We start from the raw sequence: 27,492 nt of genomic DNA, 5'->3' as shown, positions 1-27,492 counted from the left end.
CTGCCCACATTAAGGAAATTAAAATTAGTAGCTAACATCGGAAAGTTTCCAAGACCTCACTTGAGAGTCCTGAACTATGCGGGATGCTCTCGTGCAAGATCTGTCCACTGCTGAAGTCTAGTAAGTTTATTTTGATAGTTTCTCCTTTTTTTTCCCCTCCACAGTTTTACTAGATGCAAGGTAGGAAGTAGTGTCCTTTATGAAGATTTAATTAGCTATAGAGATTGTCACTATTTTAGGACTGAATTTGTCCGTTGAGGTTTTTCTAACCTTTTCATAGGTGATCTTTTATTACTCACTGTCATTTGCCAATTATTTTTGTTCTTTTTGTAAGGAAGCTGTATCGTTTTAATTATTTGTGCATGTAAGCAAAATGGGAAGTAAGTTAGTTGGAGCTCTATTTGGAGATGAACATAGATGAACATAGATGAAATGTATTCGCCACATAAAATTAACCAGAAATTGGAATTCTTCAATTGTAACAGAATGTGTTGGGGTTGCTTCAGTTTCTGGAGATGATGTGATTAGAATACGGTAATAAAGTTTCTGTTACAGTATAATCAATTCACAAGGTTTGAAGCACATTTTCTTACAGAAACATTATTTTATCAAAAGAATAATTTGTAGGTGAAAATGAGAACACAAAGAGCATTTCTGTACAGATCCCTTCATTAATGAAATATGTTGCTGGTTTGTATTTTGCTCATAATGGAAAGATAAGTTCCAGGTCAGTGTGTAGTATGAATGTAATTGTTACAAGAAAGGCACAAAATATACCTGAATGAAACAACAGCCATGATAGCAGAATCATAACTTACTGCTAAGCACATTTTATCAAAAATAAGGAAATATTTGTTTCCACTGTCCTACACAGATAATCAAAATGTGGAGTAATTTTGTTAGAGCAAGAAGACCAATTCAGCTCCACCGTCTCACCAAAAAAGTAATCTTCTTGTGTTGTGCATTGCAACGGCAGTGCTCCATGGTGGCCCTTGTCTTTGCACCTCACATCCCCTCTGAAGAGAGAGACATAGGAGCCTGTCTTGAGGCAGGTCCCTTGTCCCATACCCTCTGAGTCGCAGAAGACAAATTATGTTCAGTCGACATCAGCTTATAGCAGTGGATCTTGTCAAGAATGAAACTGTAATGTTACAAGCAATGGATCACAGCTTAGTAACTGGCAATGAGGCTTCCTCTGGAAGTTCATTGTCCAAGATGTTCTAAGAAAGGATAAGTCTAATTCTACCTCCTAAATATCGCCAATATCAGAGTATCCTAAACAGCTGAGCAGAAGACAGGTTTTGTTACTTCTTCATCCTGCTCATTCTTTGCAAAACTTTTTCTGCCACTTCTGCGTCATCTACGGGGCTATATTCTTTTTACACAAAGACAAGAAAAAATTTGAATTAAATTCCTGTGCAAATGTAGTGAAGCGCTTGTTCCCTTTGCTAATAAAATTTCATCAGCAATGTAAGCAGAAAATAAAATCCTGTAGCATCACTGTTCTTTTGATTTTTTTTTTAATCCCAAGGTCTATTTTCGTAGCAACATCTTATTTAAACAGAAACTTATGGCATAATAATTAGCAGAGTAGCATGTGTATCATAAATATAACTGTGTTATAACAACTTTATACCAGTTAAAGAGGTGCCACATAGGATGCCTAGCCCACTGCTAAACAGTGAAGAAATTTCTGTACAAGAGAAGGGCACAGCTGGCAGGGCTTGTCAAAAGATCTTTTCATCAGTCTGCTGCTTAAAATTAATAAAGCTTCAATTTTTGGACCATCTAGACCCTATGTAAAGTTTATGATTTAAACAAGTTATTTCAAAGGAAATGGTGTTTGAGAAGCGAAGGTCAAGGTTATGGTCTGTGATTTTTTTAATCCATATTCTCTCTCTTACACAGTTACTGTTTACTTTGAGGTTGCTTTCTTATTGCTACTAATCCTATTTATAATCATTTATAGACTTTAGCACAGTAATTCTTAAATCTTTCTGTTGGTGAGTATGTTGCACCAACATTAATAGTTGCATCCTACTTTTTTAATCCTGGCAGAGAAATGTGAAATAGCAGATGTTCAGCTTGATTTTTCTATTTCAGTATCCTGTCAAAGGAAAACTTTAAACACTGATATTTTTTAATATTTCGGGGGTGGCGGGGGGCTGCAGGGGGTGCGGATTTTCATATTCGGTTTCTGAGAAGCTTTGTGAGAGCCTTCACTAGAGGGGAAATCTGCATTATTAAACTGTAGCAGAGAGAAAAGATTGAAATCATCAGTGGTCATTATTCAGACCCCTCAAGGTTTTTGTATGAAGGCTCTCGAGAAATGTTGCCACCTTAAAATTTAAAATGGCCTTACCATCTTCATAAATAACTTCTGGGGAAAATGAAGTAGGATGCAATATGCTGCTTATACAACACGGAAAAGTCATCTTGCATGAAATAAAGTCTGAATGTTGTAATACCTGTTCAGGGAATGTAATTTGCTCTGTATGAAAGGAAATATTTGTGGAAGTGTATATGAAATTACTAGTTATTATACAAACATGCATACAAGATTTTGCACTTATCCTGTGAAATAAAAAATAAGCAATAATTTCTGCTCTGTTTATCAGACAGAAAAGATTTGGATAATAGCAGCTTAAATCAAGTATCTGGAAAGAGGATTTATTTAGGTATCATTATACTGACAGTTGACCCCTTTGAAGCCATCCATGTTGAGCACTTTCAGACTGAGGCATCTAATGGTTAAATTTGAGGAAAACAAGCTTTGGCACAGTTTGGATGACTTTCGGTATGACTGAATAAAATACCGAGGAAAGAATGTAGTGTTTATTGCTGACAGCTGCCATGACAGAACTGTAATTTGTGATAAAATTTCTGATAAATTTTGTGATAAAATATCATGAAGAATAAGAATTGAGGAGAGATTGGTTAATCTAATAGAGCATCTAGATATTATTTGTCGGAAAAGCAATATATGGAACAGTTGGATTGTATTTTGTTACTGCAGATCCACATGGATTTTTTTTAAACAGCACAGGATCAAATTTCAGAGTCACTCTCCAAAGGCTGCATGAAAAGAAGAAACAAAGGGGACTTTTTTTTTTTCCTATTGCTACATGAAGACGTCTGAAACGCTTTGGTATTTTGTTGGTTTATTGTTTTAATTTTGCATTACAATTTCTACTACAGATGGATTACAAGTTTTACTGAGTCAGAGTAACTATCTAATCAAAATGGAGAAAAATATTTTGCTTCTTGTTGTTGATGACTCCTAGAGTCTTAACCTTAAATTATTTTTTTATTTCCAAAGTGTCCACTTAGAGAAAATCTCCAGAAAGGCAATAGAAGTTATATGGGGAATCAAACAGATTTGGACTTCTTGCAAATTTGTATTAATGGAAAATCTACCATTGTTTTCCTGATTTTTTGAAGTAAAGACATGTATGTATGTATGTATTTCAGTGATTTGCTTTTTTCCATTTTAAAGAAAAACTGTGTATGATCTTTTCAGGTGATCCCAGAATTGTATAAGAAGTGAATTCACAGGTTTGATTCTGATGAAGTTAGGATTCAGTAGTGATCTGACTAGGTATAAAAAAATTAAGCAACAGTGATGAAATCTGATTACCTTTTCCCTAAGTTTTTCAGGTATGTTCTTTTTTGAAACCCTTTACTTGTCTTTATTTTCCTTTAGTGTAAGTGAACATTGTATTTTGATCACTGTTTAGAGGTAGATTCTATTTATGTCATCAATAATTAAATTGAGTTTTAGGAACTCTGCACTTTAAATAGGTGGCCTGATTGTTCTGAGCAAGATGATCACCCAGTTGCCCCACCCAGAGAAGGAAGCTTTTGAAAACTGGGACAATCATTTATTTGCCTAAATACAGCTTTAGGTTCCTAATTTTAGGGCAGCATGTTTTAAAGCAATTCACCTCACTAGGTGAATTCTTCTTTTACTGTAATATGTCACAAACTATGCCTCGCTTGTGGAAACAGAGGGTACTTGCAGATTCGTAAATCTAGGGTGTCCTCTTTGTATCTTGATTTTGGGGTGGGAGGTAGGCATGTACCCAGCCCAATGAAAAGGGCACTGTGGGCACCCAGCTCAGGTGGAAGGATGTCACATTTGACAAGTGCCCAGCTGAAGGGTCAGGGTTGGGCATACCGTAATGTGCATCCAGGTAAACACAGGTAGACGCACAGTTAATTTATCTGGGTTAAATACCTCTTTTGAGTCATAGTTGTGATGGTTCTCACCTAAATTCTCTTCTCTCTGATGAACAAAAGGCAAGAACTTTCTCACTTCTGCCCCAGCCTGTGTTGGAAATCTGTGTTATTATTGTATTAATAAATTTGAATCATCATGTAGTCACCACAATTAACGACTGAAATGAAGGTCATGCTTGCATAAGGCTAACAAGGAATTTGTGTAAAATTTATTTAAAGACATTTTTGAAAAATCTTATGGTGACAGTTAAGTTCAGCAAACTGAAACAGTAGTCCGTCTTCTATAACCATATCTAGCAGCAAGAAACTCTGTGTAACTCTCATTGTGTTGATCTTGTGATAACTGCTAGCAGACAAATCTGTGCAGTTGCTCTAGACTTTATGAGCAGAGAGAACTGTAACTTGGAGCTGGAAAATCCCAGGAACAATGAGGCTTTGGTAGGAGACATAAAGTCTGTAGAGTGATGTTATTTATAAAGCTGTGTTCCAGAAGTGTTCCGGATACATTGAGTTATAAACAGTTTGTAAATACTATTCAGAACAGGAGTGGACCTCCATCTCTGACCAGCACTCTCCCCATGTCATCTGCTCCACTTTCTGTTGTATAGTGCTGGGGAAGAGCCCTATTTTAATGGTAAGAGTAGGTGTTCTGCACTAAAGAGCCTTTTCTGTGATATCTATTAACTCAAATTGTGTCATGCATCACTGTAATTTGCTTAAATTTATGCTGACTGACAAGAAGAATTTCAGATGGGTTGTTTGATATACTATGACTATATTTATGCAAAGCTGCCAAAATATAGCAGCACTGTTCCAGACGTTCTTTTACAGACATTTTGTTACAAGTATTTTCCCTAACAGAGTAATACTACACATAGATTCACGCAAAGTCTAGAAGTAGAATGGAAAAATAAATGCATCCAATTGTTATTTCAGTGCTGCAAATCACTTTGTTAAAATTAACAGATACACTATTCTTACAGGTATAACATTAATATTTCAACAGAAATATTTTACTGATTCTCTAGCTCTTGATGTATGTGAATTGACAGGATTCTGTCTTTTTACCATTTACCAGCACAACTACTAGGTTGTACTAGAGAGCAGTTGTATTCTCGTCATATTGGAGAGGAGGACTCTTCAGATGTAGATAGCAACTGCTTTGATCTAACTAACAGAAGGCAATCTTTGTGCTTGCGGCTTGTTTACTTCTTCAGGACTATCATTTAACCCTCCAGTCCAAATATGTCTGTAAACTTCAGCAGTATGTTTAGCACACGTGTTACTGCCAGTTCTACATCATTTCAAATGCAAAGGAGATCTCTAATACCAAAAGGAGGAACCGGAGCAATATTAATCACGTTTTTTCCCCTACAACTTCTGGAAAAAAAAAAAAAGAAGTTGTAAAAAAAGAAAATGTTTTCTCTGCATAGAATTCACACCACAAGGGCCAATACAACCTCTTATCTGTTATTTAGGCATTGCATCAAGGCTCTAGGAGATTCATAGAAGTTTCTGCAGGCCTCTGCAAATTAATTTTCCTCCTCTTTTTTGAAATAATGGTTACAATATAGATTAATTATTATTAATATTTGCTTTATTGTTAGGTGTACTGACACTAATAGCTGTGCCTAGATGCTCTACTCTGCATATTTATTTTTGGCGTGAAGCTTCAGTTACCAACTCTAGCTATAATGCTCACATCATTTTCTCAAATGCCTGAGTAAATAATGTGTATGTTTTATTAAATGCAAAATCAAAATGAAAACGAAGGTAGGCTTGTAACTTGGCACTCATTTCTTATGTCCTCATTTAGGGGTGGGTATAAATATTAAAGCATTATGATGATTGGGGTTCAAGTAATTTGAGTAGTATTTATTCTAGTGGCCTGTCTCTGAATTCATCTTGATAATTAAATTATTTTAAAATGAATAATTCTTTATGATAAGTCAATGAAGTAGTTGCCATGATGTTCAAGAGATGTTCATAAATGCTGTGTTAACAGATATTCCTTAAACAATAAATATGATTCTCCTAAGAGAAATTTCCAAGGGGGTAATAATTTCTAGAGCTGCCAGTTTAGATGCATATCCTAAAGCTTAAAGGCTCAATTACTCCACAGGAGGAACTGGAGAGATTAACCAAATTGCATAACAAAAAATGCTTAAATAATTTCAAATCCATCATAACAAGAAACTGAAACGTATTATATAAGATGCTTGGAAAGAAAGGGGATATGTACATAATACCTATGTACAACATCTTGCACAAGGGATATTCAGATCTACGTGGCCTGTTTCAAACCGATTAAAACAGTATGAGTCGGTAATATAATAAAATATTCATTATTCTAGTTCTGCGAAGTGTGTACAAGAATAAAAAGAAAAGATATTAAATAATTTTCTTCTCCTTTATCTGTTTTTCTGAGTTTTGTTTTTCACTTCTTCCACAAAATAAGCCTTTATCTCCTGACATAAATAAGATTAAAGATCTGCTGAAGTTAAGAATATTTCAGTGAGACAAATTGATTAACTTGCTATGTATCAAGGCATTTTATAAATTTATTTTTCTTAAGGTACTCCAGTTATGTCCTCAAATTGTCCTTTCTCTTTAAAGAAATCATATTAACAATGCATTTAACTAATGTTAAATAATCTTTGTTGTTAACAGGCTACTGAGGTTATTACAGTTCTGTAACTCTCAATGAATCTCTAACTGGAAGTTTAAAAAATGTTCTAAATAATAGTCATTAATTCATTTGTTAATTAATGAAGTGTGTAAAAAGGACATGGTTCCTTGAGCAATCAGATTTAAATAAATATACCCAGTAAAACTTTAAATTCATTCTGAGTAAGTTATGTTTATTGTTGCTTCTTTGTAATAGTTTTAGGTCTATGAAAGTCAGATATTGTCAGATTGCCTTGATATTTTTTAAATATAACTGCTTCTCCAGAAAAGAAAAACACAGGCTGAAACTACTTAGACTCTAGTGAAGCACCCATGTGCAAGGGCACTTTATGCTCCATCGAGTGCTGAATTAATCCAGCCATTTCAGTGCTAGTACTGTTTCTGAGTAAATTTCTGCCTGCAGCTGGGTTGTAATAGTTACACACTGTTAAATAGCCTCTTATAGGCTTTGCACTTAGTGTCTTATACCTGCTCCATTCATTTACAGGCCTTGGGATAAGGTATTTTGAAAATAAATAGTCTGCATAGGTAGCCTGTAACTCTCAGAGAGTTTATCACATTGATAATCCATCTGAATTGTTATTGTTCTTACTTCCAGTTTGTGGCTTATTTTCAGTTTGAAGTGTTAGTCACATCTTTAGCATGTGGCACCTTGTTATTCCTTTTATGGTAAATTTTTAAAAATCAAGTTGATTGAATTCTTTTGCCTTCTGTTGTAGGAAGAATTTTTGGCTTTTATATGTTTTTATTGTGCCCCGTCTGGTTTTCAATATTAATTTTAAACTGTAGATGTTCTCCCTTGGATATGTTATTCTAGAAGACATCTCAGTAACAACCTGTACAGAACTTCAGGAAGGCCTTTAAAAGCAGTTTATGTAAGGCAGCAAGAGAGCAAGTGCAAACTACATTCTTCCAACTTTTTTTATACCCACATTTACCCTGTGGTTGTGAAGGTGACCTGACATTCAATACTTGAAGAATTTTTTTGCCTTAAAAGGCTCCACAGAATTGTCAGGTTTTCCATTTTCCTATATCTTCCATTAGTGAGGCCTCTGCTCTGCTGATAATGTGAATGGCCTCATCAAAGGGGCAACATACATGAGTTAAATGAAATGCATAGTTTCTTGGCTCTGGACACTTGACTTCTGCTTACTAGTCATAAGGAATAGTTTCCAGTACGGCTGCCCCAGGCAGTGTTTGTAAGCACAGAAGCAAGGCTCTGTGTCCATGCATATCCTTTGCTCAGTTCCCAGTTCCCACTTAGCCCAAGTGCTTCCATCTGGTACCAAAGAAATTGTCTCCTTTCCTACCTCCTTCTTTGTGCTTCAACAATATCTTCAAGCTAACTTTTACAGGCCAGCATATAAGAAGACTTATTTATATTTCAGGGTGCACAACTTTCAAGTCTTTCAACTCTTGAGGAAAGTAATGAACTCAGAGCAATTCTTAAAGATTTATTGACTATGCAGAGCCTTGTCAGCACCTTTGATCCCTCCTCTGAACTGTGTCTTCTTGCATGTGAACAAAAGAAAACAGTACTAGTGCCAGTTCACAGATTATGGTTCATAACTAACAAGCATCGTTTGCTCTTTATGAGCATCTCATCTTCAGGCCAATAGCTCACTGGTTTAATCTCTAGTATCTTTTCTGTATGCTATCCAATTTTTCTGCATGCATTTTAATTTGCGGCTAACAGACTTGGACCTTCTAATGACGCACCAGTGATTTGTGCGAAGGCAGTCGCCTAGTCACGTCCAAGCACCACTGTGCAGAACTTCACGAGTTTATCATAGCTGAGTAGGTTGGCAATAGTACAAAGTCACAGCAGGCAAGGACAGGAAACTTTAATGCATATTAGAGAAACTGATTGAGCTAACCAGACAAATTGTGATGAGTTGTACTCCTGAAATGCTCAGATACTAAAATAATAGACCGGATAATTATCTTCAGCAGGAGTATGATAAACTCATAGAGTTATTGACCTGGCTGTGTTTGTAGCATGTGTAATGTTTGAATACAGTAAACATTAAAAACCTGATACTTAATTTTCTCAATTATGGCCTATGCAAAATAATTCAGTAAACTTTAACTAGCCTATGTTTTTCACTATGAGATCATTCAGGATTAAGAAAAGATTGTAGTAATACCATCATTACCTAAAGATAGAAACAATTCAAGATTGATAGAGAGAAGTTAGTTAGTACGTGTACATATATTTAATTAAACAAATCAAATAAAGCATATTTGATTAGGCAAACTGCTCGAGTGTGGAAAAAAACAAAGTTTGGAGGGTCAAAAATTCTTTTCAGGTCTGAAAAGCAGTAGCCCTCGTGAATAAACATGACCTCAGAACAACCTTTGGTAACTCAAATAGAGAGGGAAAGGGCATTAGACTGTTAAGGAGCATATCTTCTCAGACAAGCAAGAAGATAGGTAGTTTATTTTTTCTGGAACATGGAAGAGGCTAACTAGAGGTTAGAGCGCAAATATCTGTTGAGAATATTCTTATTTTCACTTTCATTGTTTATTATATTCATTTATTGTTGTCTCTTTAGAGCACCATATGCAAAAAGTATAGGTGTCCTGTCAGTAGTTGCCTCAAAATCCTTGATCTGTAAAGCACATAATCACACAAGATGAACAACTCCACTGCCTAAAGCTACTTCTAAATGATGCAGAATTTAAAAAAAAAAAAAATACACTTTTAGCTTTAAACAAACTTCCCTAGAAGAAGAAAGAAGAAAATGCCCTTCAGTTGTTTCCCCTTGAGCATTTTTTCCAACCCAAATGCAGCAGAGAGGGTTGAACGGAGGACGTGGCAGTAGGTAGCTCCAGAGAGATGCTTAGGCTGCTTTGCTCTGCTTTGAAGTTTTTGGTTTGCCTTTGGATTTTTCTGAAATGTTGCACAGGGAGAAATGTGGCGTTCAGGGACTTCAGACTGAATTATTGATTTGTACAGGTATTTAAGCCATAGGCATTGGCATGTCTGCCCTGTTGTGATTTGTATGTTTCAAGCTTAGGTTTGCCAGACACCTGAAAGATGCCCTTTTGCATTCATCATACCAGTCAACCAAAACAGAATGCTCAAAGGCATACAAACCCTGGTGGGCCTTATGGCCTGATTTGTAAGAACTTCTTCTAGTTCAGATTTTTGGTAGGGTTTTTCCTACATTTTAAAATTCGACTTGAATTTGTTTTCTTTTGTTTGCTTTTGAAATTCCATTAAAAGTCACCAATCTAGACTGCAGAAATTAGGTTAGATAAATTCTATTCAAAACAACAAAGCACCTGCAGACTTTCCTATAGTGATCACACTCATTTCAGTCTCTCTACTCAATCTAGCTGTCAATTTTCATGAAATTTTCATGAAGGAAATGTATCTGAGGTCACAACCCTGTGTCAGGTTTGGTTACAATTGACTAATGGGTTCAAAAGCTGTTGTGGGACCACCTGACAGATGTATAGACGTGGCACTCCCATAAGCTGCATTTCTGTTGGAAATCAGGCTAAACCAACTGGTTATTTTTCTCCAGCAGTAACCGAGAGTATTTGTTCCTTTTTGATCCATTTCTGTACAAAACAGGATCTATATTCATTCTTTCAAACTTTTTCAGACCTGGGGTGTATGATTCTGAAGACTGAAGACTTAAAGTCTATTTTAGAGCTGCAAATCATTGTAGATTTTTTTATGTACAGTTTATGAATAGCATGGAACAAATTACCAAGAGGCAGCTTCCAAGAGAACAAAGGAGAATACGCATACTGTGCCTTTTCAAAATGTGAGGTATGCCAATATGCAGCAAATCAGGTCTTCCTCTGGGTTTGTTAAGGGTGAAAATGTGGCTTCTTGAGCCTCCCACACCACTGTTCCCCTTTTGAGGTACTGTTTGAGGTACTGTTCATGTAAGAAAACAGTGAAGGAGTTGCCTCTCCACCTTTACATTAAGCATACAAGGACAGAAAGAAATTTTTTCACCTCCTAACCAGTCTATGTAATATCTAATGGAACATGTATTCCAATTGCCACATATGTCACTATCTTTTAGTAAGGAATTACTGAAAAAGATTATCATTGTCCAGTGGAACATGTAGTCACTGTTACATTACAAGTGCAGTCTGGAATGGGATCTCCACAGTTTTATGGCAAGGATGAATAACTTCGGATGTATTTTGGTGTAATGCCTCTGTCTTGTTTCCCCAGTTTCTGTTCCACAGGGCTCTCCATCACTCTTACACAATTTTCTGCATTGTCATGTGCTATTTAATGCCCAGCCATTCCAGAGTGTTCGTTAGTACTCAGGCCAGCATCTCACACTGCTAGGTGTTTCTCTAGGCCTCTGTACTGCACAGCACTCTGCTGCTTAGCACATCCCATCCCAGATTATACAGATTATTTCTCATTCTTGGTACCACAACACTGCAAAGCACTCCCCTGAAAATGGCATGTCTGTGCCGAATGGCTTGTCCCTGACTTTGCTCTCACACTAATTTCAATTAGATGGGGAGAATCCATGTCATTCTTTTTTAACTCTTGGTTAGTAGAAGAATGTAGACCTACAAGGCATTTAGATTATTGTTCTGGTGTAATTTCAGGGCAATTTATTGGCACAATTACTATGCACTAGTAGTAAGTCAACTACTAATTAACTTGGAGTTGTGTTTGCGTTGACAAAGCATACACAGGTATCTTTAGGCTTCCATTCTTCTGTTTAAGAAGTGAAATATACGGAAAACTTTCTCTAATGTTTACTTAACTTTAAAGCCTTTAAAAAATTCCACCTTTGATCATTAATCTTTTCTGGGTTAATATTTCTATGAAATACACTTTTATGTATTTTTTCCAAGTTTTATTTCAGGCAATTATCTTTGCAAGATAATCATGTGAAGTATAGAATTGATGTTTTTCTTGGTCATCATTTCCTTTAACTGTGGGCATTTTTGAGCTTACAAAGCATTCTAAATTCATCAGTTTAAAATGAAGGGGTTTGCCAGGTGTTTTTCGTAGTTTGGCATCTTGGGGAAAATGTTATGTGCTTTATTTAGTTTTATCACTGTTCTGATCATACTTCCAGATTTTACTCTGAACCTCCTCTTACTGGTAGCATACATATAGAATCTTTTCTTGTTAGTGTCTACATCCACTAGTTCTAGATCTTTCACATGATTACAGGTAAATCTTACATTAAATATCATGCTATTCGTTGGTGCATGTGTTTTCTGTGAATGTGAGACTGAATCAGATACTTTCAGGTAGTCCAGCCAAACTGCGCTAGACTTCCTGTTAATTAACATTCTTTATAGGCTTTTCAAGCAAAAGTTGATCCTCTGTTCCTCTCTTTCTTTTTTTGTTAACATCCTTTGGCCGTCCAGATTGTGAAATATCGGGGGTTACCATCAGGTGATACAGTCAGTATTAGCAGTTCCAAAGTAACTTAGGAAGGTTTTGGAGGCTCTTACCTTCCTTTGATTTCTTAGGAGTAATCATTTTGCTTTCAAGGTTTTCCTATTAGTATTTGGCAATCTTTTACTCCCATGACTGTCTTTGGTGTCTACATGGCCTTTCTCGATTTTGTCTGTACTATAATTCTGCAAGAACAATATTCTGGTTTATGTTTGTAAAGCTCTCAAACACCAAAGCTCTGGCTCTAGTTGGAACATATAGGCACTGCTTAATTGCAAATGAAAAATAATGCCTGTTTAATTATTGCGCATTAGCTTCTTGCACAAGGAAGCTGCTCTGATTTTAGCTTTGCGGTACTAAATGGTGCCTAGGTAGGTCTTTTGAGGAGGGGTATAAAGCTGTAGAAAAAACAGCTCTTCCTGTGATCCACTAAGCAAATTACTGTTAACTAGAGTCTGGTTTGCACATTAGAATGATTTTGATCTTCTTTCTAATTGCAATTGGGTCTGAGATTCTCCTGCCTGTGCATCTTACAGTGATTACAAACCTATCTCAGAACCAACCATTATCCTTGAGTCCTCAGCCATTTTGCCTCTAGCTCCCTCATTTACTTAATTGGCTCATACAAGATGTTTAACTTGCAGCCAATGAGACAGGCAGCTCCTCTATAGACAGTGTGTATTTTCTTTCCAATCAGTGCTCATCAAAACCAGTCAGCAAAAGCTTGCTTCTTTCCCTCCCCCCACCACCAGCCATCTTTTTAGGTTTATGCTAGCTTTTAATCATGATTTTGGCCTTGCATAGAGTCATAGAATCATTTAGATTGGAAAACACCTTTCAGGTCATCAAGTCCAGCCATTAACCTAACACTGCCAAGTCCATGTGTCTGGGTTGGAGGAGGTTGTTATTGTCAGAATGTATTAGTATTTCCTAATTTCTTCTGCTGTCATCTCTGTCATGCTCAGACTACTTTCCTCACTTTCTGTGCAAAATTATTTTCCACTTTTTGTCAAAGTAATGGTATTATGAGGCTTCCTTCATTCTAAGCTTCATTCTAGGTATAATCAACTCTCAGTTAATTTTTGCCATTCCAATCTGGTCTGGGTTGTCTGTGCTGTAAGTGTAGAAAAGCCTGGTCAAACAGTGTTACTGATCAGTTGTAGTACAGTGCTGCTGTTTCCTAGAGCATGGAGTTAGAAGTAATAGTCCCAGTTGTTTCTGTCTGGGACCAGCTTCTATAGATGGTAGAGAAGCTAGAATCCAGTCCCAGGCAGACCTATGGCAGCTGCTTGTCAGGACAGCCTAGTTGCCTCTACAGTAAATTTCAGTACACACTGAACCTTTCTGGGCCCATCTCAAGTCTGGCATGGAGAAAATCAAGCTGGAGTAATAACTGCTGAGGTAAGTGCTACAAGAGTCACACAGTTACTGATGCTGAGGGTTGCACAAGAGCTTGCGTTAGGACACAGTGTTAAACACAGACTGTCTCCATGCATTTGTGTCACAGCAAGCCAGAATTTATAAGGCCCTTGGCACCTGGTATTCTGGAAAGGCTGACTGGATAAGTGCTTATCCAGAACTGATAAATTCTGGGTAAATACTTCTGCTCTGTGTATTTAAATGCATTCCACAGTACCCATACTGTTAGAGCTTATTCATTATTTGCAGTGCTCAGTATCCCAGGTAGAAGAGGACTGACTATAATGAGAGACAACAGAAATCCAAGCCAGTAAGCCGTACATGTAATCGTCTCTGAAACAGATCTAGAGAATCCCATCTCTACAGTAGACACAAAATAACAATTGTCATTAATATTTGGTGTACCAGTATCAGGCAGTAGTTGTCTGCCATGGCCTGTGAGTGTCAAGAGGCCTGTATATTATACAGCTGGTGAGTATGCAAATTAGATGCAAATCAAGCAGCTGCCCTAGCACAGAGTAGTATTTATTGGGTAGAAATGCATCAACAGGTGTGCCTAATGTCAATAATAGGTGTCTGGAAGGACTTGCAGGGCTGGTGTTGGAGGACCAGAAAAAGAGGTAGGTACAGAGCGGTGGTTGAGCAAGAGTTATGAGAGTATTAAGTATGGATACTGGAGCTTGCAAGAAGTCACTGGTGGTACTACAAGGTGGCTACAAGCACTGAGACTACAAAGCTACTACAATTAAGACACGTAAACTGAGATCATTAGGCAAGGATTGGGAGTTTAAAACAAGGGGCATGAGAGAAGAGTTTTGACACTCAGCAATGTCTGACACCTGCTGTCTTGGTTCTTTCCTGGTGGGTCTCTTGGATATTGGGTTACGTTGGGTTCTGATAGCTGTGAAACAGACAGGGTGGACAGAGGAGCTAGAGCAAAGTCAGTGTCTCTTGAGTGGCTCCCATAGAGATGAAAAAACAATATTTTTCTTTCTTTAATCCAAAGCCCTGGATGCCATCAGTATGAGATCTTCAGATTACATGGAAAGGTATATCTTACAAGAGAACACCACTTGGGAAGTCCAGCTATGCTGCCCTACAAATATACCAATGCAAGGAAATTTTGGGCATACATTCTGGCAAAAACAATCAGTTACCAAGGATATTAGGGGTTCCTACACTTTCTAGTCTAAGGTTTAGATTCTGCATTATCGTAATAAAATTGTGGCTTGCTTCAAACTCTGAGTCATTATTGTTGCTGAAACATGCCATTCACAAATTGCCTTTTAAAGGGAGAACAATCCACAGGTTATTTTTAGAGACTTTTGTTTTGCCTTTCTTGGAGAAGTAACCAGGTATTTTGGTAAGAAAGTTACAAAGAAATTGCTAAAATTCATTTTGAAATAAGAAATCAGATCATAGTAGAGTTTTACTCAGCCGTTTTGGTTTTGTTATTTCCTTCTTTTACTGTTTCTCATGGTTTTTGTTCTCCTTTCCCACAGAGTGCTTGTTGTGACATTCCTGTCTTATCAGTACGTTTTATCACTTCGTTAAAAGTAACCTGTATTAAAAATTAAGAATATCACCAGTGTGTACCAACTTCTTAAGCATTATTTAAAGTCACCTTCCTGATGATTGGTTTATCCAAAATAGTTATGAAATGAGCAGTGAAAAGATGTTTTCTTTTTCTTCTTGCAGACTGCAAATGATAACCTGCATACAGACGATGAGCACGAACTCAGAAGGGATAAAGAAAACTATCTCTGTGCAGTGTGCCTGGATGTTTATTTCAATCCTTACATGTGCTATCCATGCCACCACATCTTTTGTGAACCTTGCTTAAGGATGCTTGCCAAAGACAATCCAGCCAGCACTCCATGTCCACTGTGTCGCACTACAATTGCCAGAGTCTTTTTCCAAGCAGGTATAAAAATGGAAATTTTTATGATACAGAAAAATATTTGTAACTTTCTTCCTGTATTTCAGGCCTGAATAAATATGTAGTTAAAAGAAGAGTAAAACACTGCTAACCAAATATAGTCATAAAAAGAAGAAAGAAAGAAAGAATAATATGCAATGGGCCACATCCAAAATGCATGCAGAGCAGAATTTGTTGATGCTAATCCACTGTGAAGTTTTCTTTGCATTTAACTCTTCCTCGGATATTCCATGCAGGCTTTCTTCAGTGGCAAGAAGCTGTTTCTGCACGCCTGTTTTAAGACTTTCTGATTTTGAAGTGAGGTTCTGATATTTTGCATTTATTTGGTTTCCTCTTGCTAAATAATCACAAACTCCAAATATAATAAACATTTTCTCAAAATATCCTACCAGAAGAGCATTTTTAAAATTGCTAACTTAATGACACAAAACAAAAATGCTCTTTTCTTGATTTTATGGCTTTAATTTAGCTACAAGTGAAAATAAATGCTGGCAGAACTATAGAATCCTCCTAATTAATCTTGTTTTTAAGTTCTCCCTTCGTGGCCTCTTACACCCTTATCTCTAGTGTTCCTGACTTTTAGCAGAAGTAAAACATGGTGGGTAAGGGGTGTTTGATGTCAGAATTGGTACAGGGATAGAAGAGGGTAAGTAGTGCTGTAGATGGGATACCTGGAACAGCATGAGCCAGTCTTTTATGCCTGGAGCTTAAAAAGGTAAATTCAAGCACCATGGATAAAATTGCACAATGATGTCTGGATTTAGGCCCTTTACAGTACTTGAAACACTGCATAGACAGGTCACAAAGTAATGGAAATGACTCAGCCATGTAGGAGAGTTTGTTTATTTTTGCACGCTGCAGAGATCTTGCAACGATCCTCTTTAAACTGGGAGAGTGCTGTGATGATGACAGGTTGGGGATGCAGATTAAAGTATGATTTCACATTGATCAGCAGAGCTGCCTAGCTTCTATTTCTGGTTTTGCACAGACTCTTCCTCTGCACAGGCACAGCTTTGCATAATTTGATGGCAGCCCGGTTTGAGGAGCTGACTGGGTTAGATAAGAACTCATTTTGGTGGGAAGGAGACAAACAAACTGCCCCACGATGGTTCAGTGGGGACCTGCTGGTGGCCAGGGATAGGGACTGACTATGTCAGCAGAGAAAATGGATGGAAAGCTGCAGCCTGAGCACTCTCAGCACCCTGCCTGGCTCGCGTACAGAGGTTTCAAGCTGTTCTCATTTCATATTCTTAATGTTTGATGCTTCTTTGGATTTGATGTACAGATCAAGTGCGTTTCACCAATAGATAATTACTTCTAGATGTTTTAGGGCTATTTAAATTTTAAAAAAGCTATTTAGCAGATTTGCTGCAGTAAAACACTACTGGGAGAGCACGAATAGAGAATACAGATGCTTGCTAAAATGTATTTGCAAAACTTTTCAACACATCTAAAGTACTGTCACTTAAGTGAAATATTACCAGGATTACTTGTAGCCTTTGAGTACTTACAATGTAAACATATCTGATGGGAGGGAATGAAGAAGAGGGAGCTGGAGTTTTCTCAGTGGTGCCCACTGACAAGATAAGAGACAGTGAGCACAAATAGAAACACGTGAAATTCCATCTGAATACAAGAAAATACTTTTTTCCTGTGAGGGTGGTCAACAGGTTGCCCAGAAAGGCTGTGGAGTCTCCATCTGTGGAGACACTCAAAACCCAACCACACACACTCCTGGGCAACCTGCTGTAGCTGACTCTGCTTGAGCAGGGTGGATTGGACTAGTTGATCTCAAGACATCCCTTGCAGCATAACCCATTCTGTGAAAATATTACAAAGATATGTAGTGGTGAGGAGAAGGGTTTGTGTGGCTAAAGTGTAAATATAGTGTCATGAGTATGTAAATGGAGAGTCTACAAATAGAAAGCCATAACAGTATATGAGATGTGTTTAGTATTAACAGCTTCAGATGAGAGAAATCCGTATGACCTTACAGCAGCTACTTGTGTATTGCTATACAGTATATAGCAAAACATGCTTGGCTTAGCAATATATTTTTGAAAATAGATACACTAAATCTACTTTGTTTTATTATACATATATTTAGAAAAATATTTTAACAGAATCGTAAAATTATAGAAGAGTTTGAATTGGAAGGGACGTTTAAAGGTCATCTCGTCCAACTCCCCTGCAATGAGCAGGGACATCTTCAACTACATCAGGTTGCTCAGAGCTCCATCCAACCTGACCTTGAATGTTTCCAGGGATGGGGCATCTACCACCTCTCTGGGAAACCTCTTCCACTGTTTCACCACTCTCCTTGTAAAAAATTTTTTCTTTATGGCTAGTCTAAATCTTTGTTCTTTTAGTTTAAAACCATTACCCCTTGTTCTATCACTATAGGCTCTGCTAAAAAGTTTGTCACCATCTTTCGTATAAGCCTCCTTTAAGTAAGGAAAGGCCACAACAAGGTCTCCCCAGAGCCTTCTCTTCTCCAACTTGAACAACTTTCTCAGCCTGTCCTCCCAGGAGGGGTGTTTCAGCCTTCCTCTGGACCTACTCCAACAGGTCCATGTCTGTCTTATGCTGGGAGCCCCAGAGCTGGATGCAGTACTCTAGGTGGAATCTTATGAGAGCAGAGTAGAGGGACAGAATCACCTCCCTCGACCTGCTGGCCATGTTTCTTTCGATGCAGCCCAGGATCTGGTTGGCATTCTGGGCTGTGAGTGCGCAGTGTCATCTCATGTCCAGCTTTTCATCGAACAGTACACCCAAGTCCTTTTCCGCAGGGCTGCTCTCAATCCCTTAATCCCCCAGCCTTTATTCATAATCATAGAATCATAGGGTTGGAAGGGACGTCTGGAGATCATCTAGTCCAACTCCCCCTGCTGGAGCAGGGTCACCTAGAGCAGGTCGTGTAGGAACGCGTCCAGGTGGGTTTTGAATGTCTCCAGAGACGGAGACTCCACCACCTCCCTGGGCTGCCTGTTCCAGGGCTCTGCCAACCTCAGGGTAAAGAAGTTCTTCCTCACGTTTAGGTGGAACTTCCTATGCTCAAGTTTGTGCCCATTACCTCTTGTCCTGTCGCTGGGCACCACTGAAAAGAGCCTGGCCCCATCCTCCTGACACCCACCCTTTAAGTATTTATAAGCGTTCATAAGGTCCCCCCTCAGCCATCTTTTTTCCAGACTGAAGAGACCCAAATCCCTCAGCCTTTCCTCGTAAGAGAGATGCTCCAGTCCCCTAATCATCTTTGTAGCCCTTTGCTGCACCCTCTCCAGCAGTTCCCAGTCCTTCTTGAACTGGGGAGCCCAGAACTGGACACAGTACTCCAGGTGCGGTTTCAGCAGGGCAGAGTAGAGGGGGAGGATGACCTCCCTCGACCTGCTGGCCACACTCTTCTTGATGCACAATGAGGGTTGCCCGAACCCACGTGCAGGACCCTGCACTTGGCCTTGTTGAACGTCATGAGGTTCACACAGGCCCACATCTTTGGCTTGTCCAGGTTCCTCTGGATGGCATCTCATCCCTCAGGTGTGTCAACTGCACCACTCAGCTTGGTGTCATCTGCAAACTTGCTGAGGGTGCACTCGATCCCACTACATCATTGATGAAGATACTGAACAGTACTCGTCCCAGTATGGACCCCTGGGGACACCACTCATCACTGATTTCCATCTGGACATCGAGCCGTTGACCACTGCCTTCTGGATGCAACCATTCAAGCAATTCCTCATCCACCAAATAGTCCACCCATCAAATCCATGTCTCTCCAATTTTGAGGGAAGGAAGCTGTGGGGGACCATGTCAAAGTCCTTACAGAAGTCCAGAAAATGGCATCTGTAGTTCTTCCTTTGTCCACTGATGGAGTCACTGCATCATAGTAGGCCAGTAGGACTTGCCCTTGGTGAAGCCATGCTGGCTTTCTCAAATCACCTCCCTGTCCTCCATGTGCCTTAGAATACCTTCTAGGAGGATCTGTTCCATGATCTTCCCAGGCACAGAGGTGAGGCTGACAGGTCCATAATTCCCAGGGTTCTCCTTTCTACCCTTTTTAGAAATGGGTGCAATGTTTCCCTTTTTCCAGTCACCAAGGACTTCCCCTGACTGCCATGACTTTTCAAATACCATGGAGAGTGGCTTGGCAACTACATCACGTAATTCCCTCAGGTCTCTGGGATGCATCTTGTCAGGTCCATAGACTTCTGTTTGTTCAGGTTGCTCAAGTGGTCTTGAGGCTGATCTTCTCTTCTAGTGGGAGGGACTTTGCTGCCCCAGTCCCAGCCTTGCGGGCCACCCACTCAAGAGGAGTGGGAAGACAGATTGCCAGTGAAGACTGAGGCAAAAAAGTTGTTGAGTACCTTGGCCTTCTCCTCATCTATTGTTACGAGTTTGCCGTCAGGAGGGGTATACTTTCTTTGACCTTCCTTTTCTAGCTGACATACCTGTAGAAGCCCTTTTTATTATTCTTTGCATCACTTGCCAAGTTCAGCTTGTAATTCAGTTGTAATTTCTCAGTGCATAACATATTGAGCAGCTTTTTAATCAACCAAGAAATACTGATGATGATATCATAGCCGTAGTGAAATTAGTAAAATCAACACTAATGTGAACTAAAGGAGCATGACTGGTGCCAGACCAATGTAAAGGGTAGTAAATATTTTTTTTTACTCAGATTTGGTAAGCCTTTTAAAAATTATGCTAAAGTTACTGCTGCTATAGGTTTGTGTATCCAACAAAGCAAAGTTGCTAGCATTCTTACGTATTTCTCTGACAGTACAGCTGGGATGTCTTATTTCCCTCAATAATTTATTGTGGATATTTTCTGGAGCTTTCCTCTTGGATAATTGCATTTTATCTTACAAGGATATCTCAAAAAGAAAACATATAAGGATATATTCAGAAGTTCACTTTTTAAATTGTACAGTTTTGCAAACTGAACATCACTGCAACGGAAGGATGCATGTAACATGTACAAAAAGATGGAGGCTAACAGGTCAATTATCCACCAATTGTGAAGAAAAAGAGTACTTAACCCAGAGCTACAAAGCTGGATGTGACCCACAAGGGTGCTTCCTCTGCCCTGTTGCCTTCATCAAGTGAGCCTTTTCCACTGGTTTCCATGAGAGTGAGTTCCAGTCCAGATAGGTTGCTCTCATGGTGTCTGCCTTGCATTCCTGTCTTTCTCAGTCTTCCTTAAAACCCTTCTCCCATCAGGATAAGCTCACATCTGGTCAATTGATAGGATGCCCAGGACACACCTAAGACAACAGCTTTTGATCTGATTGCAGCAACCCATTTCAAGTAACTTTGTGTTTTAAATGCCTCTTCTGTCAGGGGAAAGAGTGAGCCGGGAATTGGCTTCTATGCTTTCATTTGTACAAAATTTCATTTATTTTGAGTGTTTCCAAGAAGGGCCAGATCTGGCACTTATGCACAATAAATCCACCACTTCGGAGAAACACAGACTCAGTGTAGTGGTTGTGCACAGGAGGTCCAGGCACGTGGCAGGGAAAGGGTCACATACATGCAGAAAGACAGGTGTCCTGGGCAGCCTGAAAGGGTCCTTTATTAAAAGGCTAACCAAACAACCTTCTAAAACCCAGTAAGAGGTGTCACCACTGCCTTTTCTGAAAAGCAGGAGGAATTAGATGCCTCACCAGAGGTTTCAGTGTTTAAATTTGGACAATAAAGTTTACAGAACTGAGTCGATTTTTGTGGCCTGTAGAAGGAAACTAAAATATTCTCAGTTGATGCTGTGAGAGGCTATTTCTGTGAATCCGAAGAGCACTTAATCCAAATATGTTCAGTAGCATATAAAGCTCTTATATAAAAATTAAAAACCAGTATTGAAAAATACACAGCTTGATCCTTTTACATTTAGGAGAGAAAATGGCCTCTTTCCCTTCGCTGACAGATGTTTATGGGTGTAGTAACACTTTTCTCACATAACGAGATAGAAGGATTTGGAGATTTCTGTACTCTGCATGTGTTGTGTAGCCTCATTCCACCTGCGTTCTGACTCAGTGAAACACAGGATAATTTTTAGAATAAGACCGGCATTTTGGGGATTTTTTTGCTTCAAATCTGCTAAGGCCTTCCTCTTACATAGAAAAAGCTACTGCGACCAAAGGGCATTTGGAATTTTTTCTTCTTTGTGGAGCCTGCTCGCAAAAAGCTTAGCTTTCTCAAATTTGCCAGAGAAAAATATTTGATCCTTTCATAAAAAATTGATTATTGAAAAAGTATATACACTTGCAATGGACCACGTAAAGTAATAATACATAAGCCTTTTCAAAGATCTGTGAAAGTTTTCCATTAACTACTAACTTGGCAACTCTAACTGTTACCAGCAGATCACTTTTCTGTTGTAGGAAAATACGGTTATTTTTAAATTGTTTTTCATTGGTGTATTGCTATGGATAGTTTAGTTTTGACGGTTTTGAGTTGCAGTCCATATAGATATTTCCTCAAATTATATCCCAAGAAGCTGGTGATTTCTTGAGATTAGTAAATTATGTCAAGTCTTACAATGTGTTGTTAATCATTCTACAAATGCGTTCTTAATTCCTGTTAATCCAAAACATTTAAAAAATCTCCAAAAAAATTTTCAGACGATTCCCCTGTCCTTGCATTACTGTTCCTATTTGATGGTGTTAAACAAAATACAATATGAACTGAGAATTAATACCACAGTCAGTTTGATAGATGCCATTTTCATTCATAGACCTCATCATAGTTTTGTAAGTTAAAGTGCCTGATTCGTTATGTATTTCATTTTGCTAGAATTTGACACTGTCTTTCCTAAATGCTTTTTTTCAAAGGAATAGAATCAAAACCGCATGTTTAAGACTTGTTCTTGCATATCTGGAAGTGCTTGGGTTTATATGATTTTAAAACAATTTGAGAGATGTTATAATCAGAAAAAGGATTACACAATAGATAAGGCCTTTTTATTTTATAGTATAAATGTGTGCAAATTATTACCATATTTACAGCATTGATGTATACATTCTTTTCGTATTAACTATTGTAGAACTGAACAACTCTACCAAATCTTTTTTCCCTATGGAATATTTGAAGTTAAAAGAAAATTTTCAAAAATCAAATTCTGCAAAATGGCCTCTACCAAGCTGCAAGAAAGCCTTCAGAGTTTTTGAAGGTAAGTTTTTTAATTTTTCCCTAAACTTCACTCAGTCTTGAGTACATTTGAAAATCAGTCTCTAGCTATACATGCCATAGAAAATCAGAGATGGATGATTATTAGAGATTAGTTAAATTCTTCTGGGTGACTCATACACAGTGCTCTGAATCTAAAGATAAACTGCAAATTGCAAAAAGACAATTTATGTGTTTACCTGTTTATTTATTCTTAAATCTTTATTTTTGTGCACATCATCAGGCTAATAATGTGTAGTTTCCTGTTTGGAAAAATTGTGTCTGCATAAGGGAATAAAGGAAAAATAGTCAAGGAAAAAAGTTATTAGTTATGAGTGTGGTCAATAAAGATGTCTCCAAAAAAAAATCAGAATCATTCTTTTATGAATGAATTCATATTGATTGGATTGTGTTATCATGTATTTATAGTTTAATAACATTGTACGTGTAACACATGCATGCCATTAAATTGGAGTTGCATTCTATAAGCACCGTACAGTCACAGAAATTTCACAAACTAAGGGTAAGTCTCAAAAAGCAATTTGATACCACAATGTGGACTAAAAAAGGTGATAAAGATCATTTAAATTAAAAATACAATACTTAATTTGGCAGTGACTTTGGTGTAGTCAAATGCAGGAATTAAAAAACAGACTGAGACAGACAGTACTCTGGGCAGAAAAGCTTGTGCATAAATCTGAGATAGAAATACACTGAACAGACCAGAGATACAGAATAGAGTAGTCAGATGGTAACGTTGTAAAAGGGTGCTGGCTGTCTGCATGTAAAGATTGTAGATATGCCTGAAGATAAGTACATAGATAGGTGTTCAGAGTGAAAGAGAGGGATTATGAAACCTCTGAGTTACAGCCCTTGGTGACTATTTCAAGATATAATTATTCCTAGACTAATAGGAAATTTCCTCCAATTGTTTTCATGCTAACGTTTTTATTTAAAATATACTGATTAAATTGAAAATGGGTGACCCTATTTAGAAATATAGCAATTCTTTTTTATCTGTTTATTTTTTAATGCTTAATCTAGAAAACATTGCACTAATGTTGCATACAGTGAAATCTGTGCAGTTCTTTACTGATCTCATCTGTTTAGTGACTTAATAAAAAGCTATTGACTTCTGCATTAGTCAGGGATTGCAAGATACAGTGTTTTCAATGCCTGCTAATAGCAGTGGAAATTCCCACCACCTCAGTATGTCACATCTGCCATGTCCTCTTATGTAACCATTATCTAAAGAAAAGGGTGTGCAATTTCCTACATACTTAAAAAAAAATAATAATGTTTTGAAAGCTTTTAATAATGCATGTTGGTACGTTTTTGTATCTCTCTGTCTCTAAATTAGGATACAACACTTTAAAATCTACTTTCTTGATTCAAGATTCTTGTTACCGTGATTTCAGTCAGATAGGCAATAAATGAAAGACGTTAACAGCTGTGAAAATTTACAACTATAAAATTACGTCAACTACGTTTTAAGTTCATACTTCTGTTTTTAAAAAGAAGAAAAAACTGATACTGGTTTTCAAGTTTCTAATGCTCTGATCTACTGAGAAGGGAAACGAGAGGTGTCACCGAAAATAGAAGGTGCAGCATTGATATTAGCTGTAAAGAATAATGCCAGAGTATAAGTCTCTCAGAATAATCCTTATATTGAGCTATTTTTCCCAAGTCCTACTGTTCCGTCCTTCCTTACTGCATTTTTTTCTTTCAGTTAGTTTCCTTACTTCCTCATTGCTTTTCTTTAAGTTCCTTTGTCATACTACTCAAGACTGCAGTTGTGTGACCATGCAATGGTTCTTCACTAGGCACTTTCCTTTTTCAGCCAGGATCCATCAGATTCTTCAGTATAGCTTATGGAACCACAAAAAGCTAATTTGCACACATGCATTTCCCACAAGATGCTTTTACAGTCTACAGTCTTTGCTGTGAAGAATTCACAGTGAATTTTCTGCCTCAAGGAGACACACATTACTGGGAAGTGTTGCCTTTGAGCATCTGTTATGCCTGTAGTATATTAAGACAGAAAGCATGGAATCCAAGCACTGATGATTGTGTGTGTCTTAGGTCACACTGGTGGCGGCTTTGTCGTTTTGCTGATTTGTCAGCACGTGGAGCCTAACACTTGCACATGTTTTCCTTGCCCACAAGTGCTTTCAGCTCCAACAGGTCACTCGTAAGAAACACATGACTGGTTTCTTGATTCCAAGGTCCCACATGGGTCCCACGGAGCAGCTGTGCTCCAGGTAGCCTTCAAGCCTTCACTTCTGCACCTCACCATGCAAAAGCGTATCTGAAAAAAAATAAAATAAAATGGAATGGAAAATTTAAGGTACAGAGATGTCTTAAGCTTCAGCTGTGTTATCACTGCCACTTTCTGTCCCTGCTGTTTTGCCAACAGCATTAGTACAAAGTGTTGTGTAAGTATCAATAGCCTTGTTTATCTTTTAAGCTGTTTTGCAGAGGCTGTTCTTTAGAGACTTCTTCATAGCCACAGTCCCACTGGAAAAGATATTTTCTAGCCTTTTCCCAGTGCTGAGGACTGCATCCAGAGCTAGCCTGTGTAGGGGAGAGTGAAGTAACTCTCAGAAATTATGGCTGCTCAGTCATCTCTATTGGTTCATCCGTGCATTGAAGGGAATAAAATTCTAGCTAATCTGTATGTGTCATCAGGATTGCTTGTTTCCATTTAGCTGTGATAAGACTGGTGTACCAGGAATATTGATAGCTATAATTATGCAACACCAAGGATTATGATAGAATGGCCATGGCAAAAAAAGCATTCTGTAGCCTTTTCCCATGTATTTCTTGACATATCCCTGAATAGATGTTAGATTGGCATCTTTAGTTCTGCTTAGAGAACCAAGTGTTCATACTGGCTGGTAAGACAAACTAGGAATATTTTAGACCTCTTACGCAGACACGGTCCCACAGCTATGCTGGAGGGATCCAAATGAACTTGTAGGGGAATTAGAGGTATCACGTTTTTAACCCCGCAGCTTAGAAATTCCAAAAGTCTTTGGAGAAGGTTCCTTTCTGAAGATGCTTGAAAAAGCATAGCTGTGTTCAGGATAGGAGGGAAAATCCTCTCATCCGTTAATAGATGTTTAAAAGATACCAAACAAAGAATGGAAATAAATGATTCATTTTTCTCACCAGAGGGACGTTAGCAGTCTGGTCCTAGAGCGTTATATGGTACAGTTTGTACTATCCAGCGTATTTATTACTAGAAACAGAGGTCATAATGTTTGTTTACAGTAGTGAAATATTCAGAATAATAAAAATGAAAGCCAAGTGCAAGAAGTGGCAGAAGACTTGTGGTACTGAGTGATCTTTAGCAGTGTTTACATATTTTTCCTTTCAGTGCAAATGGAGGTAGTAAACTGGAAGGGTACAGAGAAGATAAATAAGAATGTCAGTTTTAAATTAGTTCCTGATGAGGAATATGTAAATAGGCTAGAATGCTTCAGCCAAAACAAGAGATGACTAAAGAGGGAAGATGATAGAGGTAATTAAAATCATGAGAGGCATGGCAAAAGTGAATGGGCTGCTGTTACTCACTGTCTCATAATAAAAGAAGTAGAGGACATAAAATAAAATTGTCATTACCCCAGAGCATGGGTTCAAATAACAGCAAATTCTTGGAAGAAAAATGGAGTAAAGTATACTAAACGCAAAGAGACCCCATTTACCTGCGAAGATCCTTGAACTGCAAGTCCCTGGGAACAGAGAGAGCACCAGGAAAAGTATTGCAATGTGCTTGCCCTGTTCTTATGTTCTTTCCTTGCCATTCACCAATTCCTCATTGTTTGACCTTGTCAGAGAAAGAATGATAGAGTAGGAAGACCTTTAGTCTACTCTTTGTATACCTGTCCTTATGAAATATCCTACAATTTGATGACAATCGTGTCTTCCATTACAATTTTAACTTAGGCATTGTAAAAAGATTTCGTGTATTTATGAAAGAAGATTACATAAGTATTTATTATTTGCCCTCTAAAGACAACTGAGAACAATACATAATCATAGTTAAACCACCCTAGGTAAACTTTGAATTACTAGCCTTTTAAAGTGGTAGTCTTTCGTCACAGAATCCATTTAGAGCCTAAAATATCTCTTGGTCTCAATTTTTTATGTTTTGTGTAAGATTCTGCAGACACTAGTTCAAGTTACGACGGGTCTTTGTGAACAAGTGGAAGCCAAGATACTTTCGGTCTTCATCACTGGCAGCAATTAGCAAGTATCTTTCTATGTGTTCTAGTGGAAGTGGGGAATGATCCTTGCCAGCTATGCCGACTAGAATGGCAAAAAGATAGATCATGTCCACTGAGCAATGACCAGTAAAATTATTTTCCTAATTATCTATGAACTAATTATGTTTAGTAAACATTTTGTCAGACGCACTTCCCCAGCACAATTCCCCGATCCACTTAGCACTGAAATGCACTGCATAGGAGAGCAGTTTGTACTGAAGTAGCCCCTGAAGTCTCCACTCTGCTGGTGTAAACACATCTTACGTTGAAAGTTAAGTTTGCCCGGTGTTCAGTTGTTTGATTCAATGCTTCATAGAGATGCCATTTGCTATAAGAATAATAAAGTATTTTGGGCTGAGAATGGATTGTAGAGAGATCAG

At 38.1% G+C, this 27,492-nt stretch overlaps 1 protein-coding gene across 2 annotated transcripts in view; it reads left to right on the top strand.

Annotated features, from left to right (window-relative positions):
- Positions 1-27,492, top strand: part of RNF180 (ring finger protein 180) — a 75,513-nt gene that overhangs the window by 35,564 nt on the left and 12,457 nt on the right. For both annotated transcript variants that reach the window (XM_063321063.1, XM_063321062.1), the window contains exons 5-6: positions 15,446-15,671; positions 22,723-22,848. In XM_063321063.1, the coding sequence (XP_063177133.1) occupies positions 15,446-15,671; positions 22,723-22,848 (352 nt within the window). The remainder of the gene's footprint in view (positions 1-15,445; positions 15,672-22,722; positions 22,849-27,492) is intronic.

The sequence above is a fragment of the Chroicocephalus ridibundus genome, chromosome Z (assembly GCF_963924245.1).
Source record: "Chroicocephalus ridibundus chromosome Z, bChrRid1.1, whole genome shotgun sequence".
NCBI lineage: Eukaryota > Metazoa > Chordata > Aves > Charadriiformes > Laridae > Chroicocephalus > Chroicocephalus ridibundus.
Note: the sequence above shows the minus strand (reverse complement) of the source record. Positions and strands in the feature narration are given on the sequence as shown.